General features: G+C 43.9%; 1 protein-coding gene across 1 annotated transcript in view; it reads right to left on the bottom strand.

Moving 5' to 3' along the window:
- Positions 1 to 10,387: 10,387 nt before the first annotated feature.
- Positions 10,388 to 14,236, bottom strand: part of mtus2b (microtubule associated tumor suppressor candidate 2b) — a 142,101-nt gene continuing 138,252 nt past the window's right edge. Inside the window, exons 15-16 of the mRNA XM_045703428.1 lie at positions 14,058 to 14,155; positions 10,388 to 13,440 (exon numbers count right to left, since the gene is read on the bottom strand). Of these exons, the coding sequence (XP_045559384.1) occupies positions 13,194 to 13,440; positions 14,058 to 14,155 (345 nt within the window). The 3' untranslated portion in view covers positions 10,388 to 13,193. The remainder of the gene's footprint in view (positions 13,441 to 14,057; positions 14,156 to 14,236) is intronic.

Raw genomic sequence — 14,236 nt, 5'->3', positions numbered from 1 at the left:
TAGCCTACAACACCACAATATAATTAATAACTGTGTTAATGTTTTCAAGTGAGACCAAAATTCTACTCTAGGCTGCAGTGAAAATGTCATTTGAATAATTTGATTTTGAATCTGTTGTGGATCTACTCTCAACAGTTTATAAGGTCTAGAAAGGTACAGTAAAGGGCAAGTCTGTCTGTATTTTTACTTCTGATTGTCACGTCCTGACCAGTAATGGGGGTTATTTGTTATTGTAGTTTGGTCAGGACGTGGCAGAGGGTATTTGTTTTATGTGGTTCGGGGTGGTGGTTTGTTTAGTAGGGTATTTGATTTATGTATTCCGGGGGGGTTTGGGCACTGTTATATGTTAGTGTATTTCTATGTTCTGTCTAGTCTTTCGTATTTCTATGTTTTGTTAATTGGGGTTGGACTCTCAATTGGAGGCAGGTGTTTTCTAGTTGCCTCTGATTGAGAGTCCTATATATAGGTGTGTGTTTGTTGAGTACTTTGTGGGAGATCATGCTGTGTATAGCTTTGTGCCTGACCAGCCTGTGAATAGTCGTTGTGTTTTCTTTGTGTACGTGTTTGTTTTGGTTCTCCTTCTTGTCCGTTTATAATAAAGAAGATGAGTGCACATTTCCCCTTTGCATTTTGGTCTAAATCCGACGACAGCCGTTACACTGATACTGAATTTTAAGAATGGCCCCGAAGGAAATGGCTGCTGTTTTTTACGATCCCGTAACCAATTGTGCTATTGTGTATGTTTTTTCACGTTATTTGTAAGTTATTTTGTTTATAATGTTTCTACCACCGTATCTTATGTCTGAAAGAGTTTCTAGATAAAGCCCTCATCCCCGTCATCCCCAGGAGAAAGAGACGGAGGTATCGTGGACGACGGTCTGGGTGCCTTGGAAGGATCCGTCGCCGAGAAGGTAATCTACCCTTACCATCGGTCTTATTAGCCATCGTACAATCAATCAATAATAAAATAGACTAACTACAATCCCCTATATCCTACCAATGGGACATTAAAAACTGTAACATCTTATGTTTCACCGAGTTGTGGCTGAATGACGACATGAATAACATACAGCTGGCGGGTTTTGTGCTTTTTCGGCAGAATAGAACAGTGACCTCTGGTAAGAGAAGGGGTGGCGGTCTATGTATATTTGTAAACAACAGCTGGTGCACGAAATCTAAGGAAGTCTCGAGGTTTTTGCTCGCCTGAGGTAGAGTATCTCATGATAAGCTTTAGACCACATTATTTACCAAGAGAGTTTTCATCTGTATTTTTCGTAACTGTCTACATACCACCACAAACCGATGCTGGCACTAAGACTGCACTAAATTAACCGAGACAGACCGAGGTGGAGCCACCCACGCTAGCTTGGCTGGTTGTGGCGCATCCTCAGCGGGATGGTGCCGAAGTGGGGAGCTGATGCCCGAAGTGGCTGGTGATACTAAGGTATTGCCGATCAAAACTCCACTCAAATCCAGACATATGCTTCAGAATGACGCTTCCGGTTTAGGGAGAAAAGCGATTATTCTCGGGATGGAACCATTGTAAAATACAGGGAAATAAATTCAACCCTAATCTGTAGCGTATTCTTCAGATGTTTGGCCTAGTGGTGAATCATGATGTGCAGGCATAATCAAAGTGACACTGGACTAGCGCACCTGCCAGAGTCTTTAGGGTGTCTATACCTAGGTTTCCATGGCAACAGATTTTCATGGGAATATTCTAAAATCTGCATATAAACAATATGAGCATTTCAGATAAAGAAAATCCTCATCTATCTACACACAATACCCCATAATGGAAACATTTTTTTTTATGTTTGCAAATATATTACAAATAAAAAACAGAAATACCTTATTTACATAAGTATTCAGACCCTTTGCTATGAGACTCAAAACGGTTTCCCGTTTCCATTGATCATCCTTGTTAGACAACTTTGATTGGAGTCCACCTGGGGTAAATTCTATTAATTGGTCATGATTTGGAAAGGCAAACACCTGTCTATATAAGGTCCCACAGTTGCCAGTGCATGTCAGAGCAAACACCAAGCCATGAGGTTGAAAGAATTGTCCATAAAGCTCCGAGACAGGATTGTGTTGAGGCACAGATCTGGGGATGGGTACTAAACATTTCTGAGGTCCCCCAAGCATTGAAGGTCTCCATTTTTCTTAAATGGAAGAAGTTTTGAACCATCTAGACTCTTCCTAAAGCTGGTCGCTCCTCAGTAAAAGGCAGCCCGCTTGAAGTTTGCCAAAAGGCACCTAAAGGACACTCAGACCATGAGAAACAAGATTATTTTGTCTGATGAAACCAAGATTGAACTCTTTGGCCTGAATACCAAGCGTCATGTCTGGAGGAAACATGGCACCATCCATACGGTGAAGCATGGCGGTGGCAGCATCATGCTGTGGGGGATGTTTTTCAGCAGCAGGAACTGGGAGACTAGTCAGGATCGAGGGAAAGATGAACGGAGCAAATATTCAAACGAGAACTTTGAAGGCCGAAGTGGAGAAGGGTTCCATGTGAACAGCAGTTGAGCATGGGTCAGTCAGTCCTAATAGATGGGTGAACGCCGTTCGGAAGGGAGGGGCGATGGCCTCCGTCGAAAGGGAGTCAGTTCAGATCCCCGAATCCGGAGTGGCGGAGACGGACACCTCGTGTCCAGTGCGGTAACGCGACCGATCCCAGAGAAGCTGGCGGGAGCCCCGGGGAGAGTTCTCTTTTCTTTGTGCGCACGCGAGCACTCTGTCACAGTCTTTCTCTCTCTGGAATCCCAGGAAAAGCTAGACTAGAATAGCTTGCTGGAATAACTTATTTTTACCATTTCTTATACTAATAGACCATGGGAAGAGGGAAGCAAGCTCTTGTTTGCTGAATGTTAAATACAGAAGCCAATAGAACATGGCCACAGCCAGGGAGCCTGAAAGAAGAGAGAATGCAGGATGGCGGTAGGCGGTAGGCCGTGGAGCCTGAAAGAAGAGAGAACGCAGGATGGTGGTAGGCCAGGGAGCCTGAAAGAAGAGAGAACGCAGGATGGTGGTAGGCTATAGCTGTTGCTTGTTCAGACCTGTAGCCATTCAATCTTCATGAAGAGACTAGAAAGCCATCTCCATCTTGTTCTAGTCCTGTATTATTCAAGCATGTCATTACAATGATGATGATCAGGACAACAAAACATTTCATTTAACTGTTGAAGATTGTACAGGTGTATAAAATGTAGCATACAGCCATGCAATCAGTACACAGACATTGCCAGTAGAATGGCCTTACTGAAGAGATCAGTGAATTTCAACGTGGCACCATCATAGGATGCCATCTTTCCAACAAGTCAGTTTGTCAAGTTTATGCCCTGTTAGAGCTTCCCCGGTCAACTGTAAGAGCTATTATTGTGACATGGGAACGTCTAGGAGCAACAACGGCTCAGCTGCGAAGTGGTAGGCCACACAAACTCACATATCGTTACTGCCGAGTGCTGAAGCACCTAAAAATAATCTGTCCCCGAGTTCCAAACTGCCTCTGGAAGCAACGTCAGCACAATAATGGAGCTTCATGAAATGGGTTTCAATGGCCGAGCAGCCACACACAAGCCTAAAATCGCCATGCGCAATACCAAGAATCGGCTGGAGCGGTGTAAAGCTCGCCACCATTGGATTCTGAAGCAGTGGAAACGCATTCTCTGGAGTGATGAATCACGCTTCACCATCTGGCAGTCCAATGGAGGAATCTGGATTTGGCGGATGCCAGGAGAACGCTACTGCCCGAATGCATAATACCCAACTGTAAAGTTTCATGGTTCGGGCCCCTTAGATCCAGTGAAGGGAAATCTTAATGCTACAGCATACAATGACATTCTAGACGATTCTGTGCTTCCAACTTTGTGGCAACAGTTTGGGGAATAACTTTTCCTGTTTCAGTATGACAATGCCCCCGTGCACAAAGCGAGGTCCATACAGAAATGGTTTGTCGAGATTGGTGTGGAAGAACTTGACTGCACGGAGCCTTGACCTCAACCCCATCAAACACCTTTTGGATGAATTGTAACGCAAACTGCGAGCCAGGTCTAATCGTCCAACATCAGTGCCCGACCTCACTAATGCTCTTGTGACTGAATGGAAGCAAGTCCCCGCAGCAATGTTCCAACATCTAGTGAAAAGCCTTCCCAGAAGAGAGGAGACTGTTATAGCAGCAAAAGGGGGACCACCTCCATATTAATGCCCATGATTTTGGAATGAGATGTTTGACGAGCAGGTGTCCACATATGTTTGGTCATGTAGTGTATTTTATATAATTACAAATATGGCATCAACATTTTGAAAATGTTTTATTCCCCCTTGGCTGATAATTGTCTGCGTGGCATCCACATTTATAGGACACAGTGTCGCTACAGTTATTGTTATTTGTGGTATTAAACATTATTTTGAGTTAATTCTATGAGGAGGAGGGTGTTCAATTTATGTGACAGTACAAGGGGAGGGTCAAGTGAAAATATTTTCATAATTGTGGAGGTGGGGGGGGGGGGGGAATTTATTTGAGTGACACCTTAACTAGTACATGTCGATCTGTCCCTTACCTGTTGTGGATGAATAGAGTCTGATCCCACATCGAACTCACCTGTTCTGGACAAATACACTAGTAGGTGTAGCTATTTCGTTAACTGTATGATAGCTCAGAAGGCAGCCGTGAGGCCAAGGCTAAAGGTGAGGAGACACTGCAGAAGGCAGTCGTGAGGCCAGGGCTAAAGGTGAGGAGACACTGCAGAAGCCAGCCGTGAGGCCAAGGCTAAAGGTGAGGAGACACTGCAGAAGCCAGCCGTGAGGCCAAGGCTAAAGGTGAGGAGACACTGCAGAAGCCAGCCGTGAGGCCAAGGCTAAAGGTGAGGAGACACTGCAGAAGGCAGCCGTGAGGCCAAGGCTAAAGGTGAGGAGACACTGCAGAAGCCAGCCGTGAGGCCAGGGCTAAAGGTGAGGAGACACTGCAGAAGCCAGCCGTGAGGCCAGGGCTAAAGGTGAGGAGACACTGCAGAAGCCAGCCGTGAGGCCAAGGCTAAAGGTGAGGAGACACTGCAGAAGCCAGCCGTGAGGCCAAGGCTAAAGGTGAGGAGACACTGCAGAAGCCAGCCGTGAGGCCAGGGCTAAAGGTGAGGAGACACTGCAGAAGGCAGCCGTGAGGCCAAGGCTAAAGGTGAGGAGACACTGCAGAAGGCAGCCGTGAGGCCAAGGCTAAAGGTGAGGAGACACTGCAGAAGACGGTCAACTGAGATGTACAATGTGAAATAAATACACTTATTTAACGGTAACTGTTTTCAACAATCTTGTCCCTCTTCTCTGGGCAATAGAATGAATGTTTCTCCATACTGATAATCTATCTGTATGTTTCTTTCCTCTCTCTCTCTCTCTCTCCCCCCTCTCTCCCTGGGTGATAGCAGCGGAGAGGAAGATGAATGTTTCTCCATACTGATAATCTATCTGTATGTTTCTTACCTCTCTCTCTCTCTCTCTCTCTCCCTGGGTGATAGCAGCGGAGAGGAAGATTAATGTTTCTCCATACTGAAAATCTATCTGTATGTTTCTTTCCTCTCTCTCTCTGCCCGGGTGATAGCAGCGGAGGGGGAGATGAATGACTCCAGGGTCCTGAAGGAGGCATCTCTAGTGATCGCTGAGTCTCCATCAGGCCTTCAGCTGAGATACCTCCAGACCCTCACCACCATCGTCTTCCCTCTGCACATAGACGTGGTCAGACACTTCATGCAGAGGAAATGAGGAGTCACAGAGAGGCAGTGTTGCATCTTCTCTCCCCTTTTGCCCTCCTTCACAGATCTGATAAGACTGGATAGGTGAAAGTAACATGGCTGAAATGGCTGTTACTTACACCTATCTAGTAGGTGAAATGGCTGTTACTTACACCTATCTAGTAGGTGAAATGGCTGTTACTTACACCTATCCAGTAGGTGAAATGGCTGTTACTTACACCTATCCAGTAGGTGAAATGGCTGTTACTTACACCTATCCAGTAGGTGAAATGGCTGTTACTTACACCTATCCAGTAGGTGAAATGGCTGTTACTTACACCTATCCAGTAGGTGAAATGGCTGTTACACCTATCCAGTAGGTGAAATGGCTGTTACTTACACCTATCTAGTAGGTGAAATGGCTGTTACTTACACCTATCTAGTAGGTGAAATGGCTGTTACTTACACCTATCCAGTAGGTGAAATGGATGTTACTTACACCTATCCAGTAGGTGAAATGGCTGTTACACCTATCTAGTAGGTGAAATGGCTGTTACTTACACCTATCCAGTAGGTGAAATGGCTGTTACTTACACCTATCCAGTAGGTGAAATGGCTGTTACACCTATCTAGTAGGTGAAATGGCTGTTACTTACACCTATCCAGTAGGTGAAATGGCTGTTACTTACACCTATCCAGTAGGTGAAATGGCTGTTACACCTATCTAGTATGTGAAATGGCTGTTACTTACACCTATCCAGTAGGTGAAATGGCTGTTACTTACACCTATCTAGTAGGTGAAATGGCTGTTACTTACACCTATCCAGTAAGTGAAATGGCTGTTACAACTATCTAGTAGGTGAAATGGCTGTTACTTACACCTATCTAGTAGGTGAAATGCCTGTTACTTACACCTATCCAGTAGGTGAAATGGCTGTTACTTACACCTATCTAGTAGGTGAAATGGCTGTTACTTACACCTATCTAGTAGGTGAAATGGCTGTTACTTACACCTATCCAGTAGGTGAAATGGCTGTTACTTACACCTATCCAGTAGGTGAAATGGCTGTTACTTACACCTATCCAGTAGGTGAAATGGCTGTTACTTACACCTATCTAGTAGGTGAAATGGCTGTTACTTACACCTATCTAGTAGGTGAAATAGCAACAACATTATGTTGTAGAGCCATACGTATTGTCTAATTTATAGAGTACGTAACTGCTATATCTGTGGGGAAAAAAAGCAAACACTATATTTACAAAGTCTTATTATTTTTTTCATTATATTTTAATACTTCAATCCAAAGTGCCACATATACAGACATTAGTGTCTCATAATAAAAACCACAATGTTTAACTTCTACCATCCAAGCTACGGTGGTAGTTTGGAACGAAATAAAAACAAGTTCTTTTATAAAAAAAACAAACAAGCAAAAGACACACTTATTGAAGAGACATGCTTTCATATCAACAACAACATGGCAGAACCTGTGCAGAAGAAGAATTCCATACAATCTTTACAACAAAATTATCATAACGTAAAACAATAGCAATAACCAAGGTATCAACATCCATGTTAGATATGCATCTACTGGGAACCCAACTTTCTGTTCTAGAATGGAAGGAACATTAAAGAGTTCTAGAGTACATTGGTCATAATGGTCACGTCCACAAGACATAGAACAATCCGTGTACTTCCAAACCTGACAGAACATTAGGTTTCAGATAAATCTCCCTATGTAACCAACCAGTTACTAGCCCAGTTACTAATCGGGCCTTTAGCCTGAAAGGGTTAACCTTCATTTTAAATACCTTTTCCCTATGTAAACAACCAGTTACTAAACTATCAGCCTTTTAGCTCAAAGGGCTAACCTCTGGTAAGGGTATCTGGGGAGGTATCATCTCCTCTGCAGCCATGCAGTCAATCTACTGTAGTTCTACTATGTCTATATCTATTCTGCTATATCTATATCTACGTAGATATCATCATCCAAATATCGGTGTTATTCTGCTTCAAATGCTTTTACATTGACACAGTGTAAATAGGACATTCTATACAAGGGAAAGCGGTGCTTTTCTACACCACATCGTCTAACTCTGAATCGACTAATATTATATTATTTTACATTGCTAAGTGTTGTTAATTAAACAAATTGTTAAAGAAAAACATTAAATAATAAATACTGTATGATACTTTACATCCGGTCGACATTTTACAACGAGGTTTAAATATGTTGTGTCACAATAACACATTTAAAAATCATGAATAAATGTAAAATAAATGTTTAAATGAATAAAAAAAAATGTTTAAATGAATAAATGGCAGTCTCTTGGCTTTCTGTTATGAGTCATGAATTCCTTCAAGACCTGAGATTGATCTCTGATTTGAGACAAGAGGTATAACAGTTCAATAAAATGAATACAATGGTGCTTGTTTTCCAATAATCATCGTGAATAATCATATCCCATTGAACCATTTTTTTCCCCAAACTAGACTTCCTGGTTAGCTAGTATTATGACACGACAAAGATCCAGTCAAATGGGAGAAAAAGAGATTGAAAGTCACGATGGATTTTCCACAGCTGCCGAGATATCACTTGTGGATCTCAAAAAAAATGTTTGACTCACACAAAGACGAAAGGCTATGCAAAAAGAATGCAAATACATATATATATTTTTTTTCTTCGAGTTGATCGCAAAGAGATGCAACGATAAGTAGAGTTGGACAGAGAGTGACAACAAGAGTAGATTCACCATGGTCACAATGTGTAAATAAATAACAGACTGGTACCAGAACATTCTTCTAAAACTTTCACTTCAGATCAGTAACTGTATCCCGGGAGGTTTGCCTGATTGACTGAGTTTACACAGGATACCCAATTCTGATATTCTTTTCACTAATTGGTCTTTTGACCAATCAGATCAGCTCATTTGCCAATAATAGTGCAAAAGATCAGAATGGGCTGCCTGTGTAAACACAGTCACAAAAGATCAGAATGGGCTGCCTGTGTAAACACAGCCACTAAAGATCAGAATGGGCTGCCTGTGTAAACACAGTCACTAAAGATCAGAATGGGCTGCCTGTGTAAACACAGTCACTAAAGATCAGAATGGGCTGCCTGTGTAAACACAGTCACTAAAGATCAGAATGGGCTGCCTGTGTAAACACAGCCACTGCAGGATCACAGACCTAACTCACACAGACGTAATAAATGCAGGCATCATCAGTGCTAAGGCCTGGGGCTGCAGGAAAACAACTATGATACTAATGTAACCTGTGCATCAACGGGGGATCAGCTCCTTGTCCTTTTCGAGGTGATTCTCAACACGTCCATACCCATTCAGAGAGTGGTAGGTTTTACATGTTCAATGTATTTCAAGGGGACATGTCTTTTATGCCACGCGGTTGGTCTAAGAACTCATTAATCCATCATGCTTAATGACGTACGGAGTGAGAACACAAAACATGGCTTTTCCTTCAAGGGACCTGAACGGAAGTACAGGGTGCGTCCGAAATGGCACCCTTTATAGTGCACTACTTTGGGATTCATCCACAGAGTCTCTATCTTCTATTCGACCACAGTCTCCATCTTCTATTCGACCACAGAGTCTCCATCTTCTATTCAACCACAGAGTCTCCATCTTCTATTCAACCACAGAGTCTCCATCTTCTATTCATCCACAGAGTCTCCATCTTCTATTCATCCACAGAGTCTCCATCTTCTATTCATCCACAGAGTCTCTATCTTCTATTCATCCACAGAGTCTCTATCTTCTATTCATCCACAGAGTCTCCATCTTCTATTCATCCACAGAGTCTCCATCTTCTATTCGACCACAGAGTCTCCATCTTCTATTCGACCACAGAGTCTCCATCTTCTATTCGACCACAGAGTCTCCATCTTCTATTCGACCACAGAGTCTCCATCTTCTATTCGACCACAGAGTCTCCATCTTCTATTCGACCACAGAGTCTCCATCTTCTATTCGACCACAGAGTCTCCATCTTCTATTCGACCACAGAGTCTCTATCTTCTATTCATCCACAGAGTCTCCATCTTCTATTCATCCACAGAGTCTCCATCTTCTATTCATCTGCAACAGAGGTGTGCTTGCACTTCTTTGACAACAGTTAGTCAAAGCTTTTGCGAGACACGATCCACTTCAATTCATTGTCCTACTGACATACTGTATGACCGTCTGGGTAGGCGGGAGTCCCTAAGAATGGGAATACCCCACAACCAGGAAGACAGCTACACCACAATGCTTTACACTGAGCAAGATCATTGGTTACAAATGTCATCAGAGAAAACATATTTTGATTGGCAGTTCATCATGATTCTCTTGGTTGTTGTAAATCCTCTATGTAAAGCAGTCCATCATGATTCTCTGGGTTGTTGTAAATCCTCTATGTAAAGCAGTTCATCATGATTCTCTGGGTTGTTGTAAATCCTCTATGTAAAGCAGTTCATCATGATTCTCTGGGTTGGTGTAAATCCTCTATGTAAAGCAGTTCATCATGATTCTCTGGGTTGTTGTAAATCCTCTATGTAAAGCAGTCCATCATGATTCTCTGGGTTGTTGTAAATCTCAAAAGCAGTTCATCATGATTCTCTGGGTTGTTGTAAATCCTCTATGTAAAGCAGTTCATCATGATTCTCTGGGTTGTTGTAAATCCTCTATGTAAAGCAGTCCATCATGATTCTCTGGGTTGTTGTAAATCCTCTATGTAAAGCAGTTCATCATGATTCTCTGGGTTGTTGTAAATCCTCTATGTAAAGCAGTCCATCATGATTCTCTGGGTTGTTGTAAATCCTCTATGTAAACAGGAAAGACGAGGTGAAATGAGAGTAGAGGTGTTGTAGTCCAATACAGGCGTTGCCAGAAGACTGCCCTAGGTAAAGTACATCCCAACTGTGAATTTAACTTTAAAGTAAACAACTACACAGTACTACTGTCTATGGACCCTAAAGTACTGCACAGTACTACTGTCTATGGACCCTAAAGTACTGCACAGTACTACTGTCTATGGACCCTAAAGTACTGCACAGTACTACTGTCTATGGACCCTAAAGTACTACACAGTACTACTGTCTATGGACCCTAAAGTAAAGAACTACAAAGTACTACTGTCTATGGACCCTAAAGTACCTTACAGTAGTACTGTCTATGGACCCTAAAGTAAAGTACTTTAGGATCCATAGACAGTAGTACTGTGCAGTACTTTAGAGTCCATAGACAGGATCCTAAGGTAAAGTACTGTACAGCATTACTGGGATCCTAAGGTAAAGTACTGTACAGCATTACTGGGATCCAAAGGTAAAGTACTGTACAGCATTACTGGGATCCTAAGGTAAAGTACTGCACAGCCTTACTGGGATCCAAAGGTAAAGTACTGCAAAGCTCTACTTGGTACCTTAAAGTAAAGTACATTACCTTATCCTATTGTAAGGTAATGCACAGCCCTACAGTGACCCTCAATTGAAGTACTGAACAGATGCCTTGACGATCCAAGCCTTTCTAGGACTGTGTCAGTGTTAGGTCGGTAGATTTCTGTGTCCAACATTGATCTGTCATGTGGCTCAGTAGCAGTCTAGGGCTAAACTGGATTAAATGGGGCGTCAGGACTTTATGATCTTAACCAGTATGTAGAATTGCAGTGCTGCTTACTAATATACTGTAACTATTCATATGCGAGGCAGGAGGTAGCCTAGCGGTCAACAGCCTTCAGCCAGTAACCGAAAGGTCCCCGAGCCGACTAGGTGAAAAACAAAAATCTGTCGGTGTGCTCTTGAGCAAGGCACTTAACCCTAACTGCTCCTGTAAGTCTCTCTGGAGAAGACTTTCTTCTTAATGACTAACATGTAAATGTAATATGCACTATAACAAGGCTAACATTATGAATTCACATGCAGTTGTTTCGTAATGCTGTCATGTAATTCCCGGGGGTCTTTGAGAAGGATATTGCTGGTGAGAGACCTGCCTACAGTATACAGAAGGCAGACAGTAAAGGCAGGACAGCGAAGGCGCTTCTTGTATTTCATTGTTGCGTTTCTGACCAGTAGCTGATGATACAGTTGGAGGTAAATACATGGAGATAGATACTGTAGGCACCATGAGATCCAAAATGGCGGAGTGAGTCCTTCTTCTACATCAAGTCTGTCTGCTTGATAGAATTCATAAAGGGAGGGGCATCAGCGTGTTTTTGATAGAGAGGGTAAAGAGCACAGGCCATGTGATATTACAATACGTGAAGGCGGAGATAGAAACAGATGGATGGAGGGAGTTCTGACCTCGTTCCTTACTTGGGAAACATGCTCTGTCACTTCAGAATTTGTCACACAGATGAGTTGCCTATTCATCTAGTAGTGGAACACTGGACTGTACAAGTCTTATAGACAGAGGGTCGTTCACCTCAGAGATACAATAGTGAACTTCCACAAACGCGTTTGGTCAGCATTGAAGCCAACTATCCTTAGATACAGGGAGACTAATACACACAAAGGGGGAAAACGTTTCTGAGTTGACTGGATGGAGACATATTTCTCCCTCATCGGGATAGAACGTTGATAGAACGTTGATAAAATAAAGAGAATTAAAATAAAGACAAAAGGACGGATGAAAAGTCCCAGAGTTCCAGGGACGAATGGATGGAAGGAGAGACGTTGTGTGTAGAAGAAGAGGTGTTCCTCCATCCTCCATTTAAAAAAAGGGAGAGAAAAAGGAAGGGACTTCCCAAGATGAGTCAGCGGATGGATGAAGTCAGTGGATGGATGAAGTCAGTGGATGGATGAAGTCAGTGGATGGATGAAGTCAGTGGATGGATGAAGTCAGTGGATGGATGAAGTCAGTGGATGGATGAAGTCAGTGGATGGATGAAGTCAGCGGCTGGATGAAGTCAGTGGATGGATGAAGTCAGTGGATGGATGAAGTCAGCGGCTGGACGAAGTCAGTGGATGGATGAAGTCAGTGGATGGATGGAGTCAGTGGATGGATGAAGTCAGTGGATGGACGAAGTCAGCGGATGGATGAAGTCAACGGATGGATGAAGTCAGTGGATGGATGAAGTCAGCGGCTGGATGAAGTCAGCGGCTGGATGAAGTCAGTGGATGGACGGAGTCAGTGGTTGGATGAAGTCAGCGGACGGATGAAGTCAGTGGATGGATGAAGTCAGTGGATGGATGAAGTCAGTTGATGGACGGAGTCAGTGGATGGATGGATGAAATCAATGAATGGATGAAGTCAGCGGATGGATGGAGTCAGTGGATGGATGAAGTCAGTGGATGGATGAAGTCAGTGGATGGATGAAGTCAGTGGATGGATGAAGTCAGCTGATGGATGAAGTCAGTGGATGGATGAAGGGATGTAGTGGGAGGGGGAAATGTTCCTCCATCCTCCTCCTCATCATCATCTGGAAAAAGGAGATGAGGGAGATGAGGCGATGTGGAGGCATTGAGGAGAGGCGTCTCATTGGTGGTAGGAGTGCGGTCGAGCGGGTGACCCCGGGCCAGCGGAGGAACGGTGGTGACCAGGGGAGGAGGTGTTGGAGGAGTGGAGGATGGGAGAGGCTCGGTGGATGGGGGAGCCGGTGGGGGACATGTGAGGGCTCTGCAGACGCCACAGCAGCTCCTCGTTGTTCCGACTCAGCCGTTTCTTCTCGTTGCTCTCCTTCTCCATTGACTCCTGGAGGTTGGCGTTCTCTTCCGAGAGTTGTCTGTATGGGAGAACAGAGGGTGGAGGGAGGAAGGGTGGAGGAAAGGGGATGGATAGAGGGGGAGGGGGAAGGGTTAGAGAATGGGAGGGTGGAAGAGGGATAGAAGCGGGGTGGAGCAGGGGAGGAGTGGGAGGGTGGAGAAGGGATAGAGGAGGGGGAGTGTTGAGGGGTTGTAAAAAACAACATTATTTATGAGATAACAAAAGACAGAACGAACACCTTTAAAAAAGGTGAGGTGTTGTCAGACTACACTCTGAAAAGAATCTGCAGGTGGGCTAGGTTCTTGTCTATCCTGGCCCTCAGGTTTTCATTCTGCTGGTGTCTGTTACCTGGACATGGCTAGGTTCTTGTCTATCCTGGCCCTCAGGTTTTCATTCTGCTGGTGTCTGTTACCTGGACATGGCTAGGTTCTTGTCTATCCTGGCACTCAGTTTCATCTGCATGGAAGGCTAGGCTGGCCCTCAGGTTTTCATTCTGCTGGTGTCTGTTACCTGGACATGGCTAGGTTCTTGTCTATCCTGGCACTCAGGTTTTCATTCTGCTGGTGTCTGTTACCTGGACATGGCTAGGTTCTTGTCTATCCTGGCCCTCAGGTCTTCATTCTGCTGGTGTCTTACCTGGACATGGCTAGGTTCTTGTCTATCCTGGCCCTCAGGTCTTCGTTCTGCTGCTGTAACATCTGTACTCTTTCCTCCAGGAACACGTTCTTTTGGGCCTGCTCAAAAACACATGGACAGTAGCGCCAACATTAAATTCAACATTACACACACACACACACAGGCACGCACACAAGTGG

The sequence above is a fragment of the Salmo salar genome, chromosome ssa20 (genome assembly GCF_905237065.1).
Source record: "Salmo salar chromosome ssa20, Ssal_v3.1, whole genome shotgun sequence".
Classification (NCBI taxonomy): domain Eukaryota; kingdom Metazoa; phylum Chordata; class Actinopteri; order Salmoniformes; family Salmonidae; genus Salmo; species Salmo salar.
This window is presented reverse-complemented; position numbering and strand designations above follow the sequence as displayed.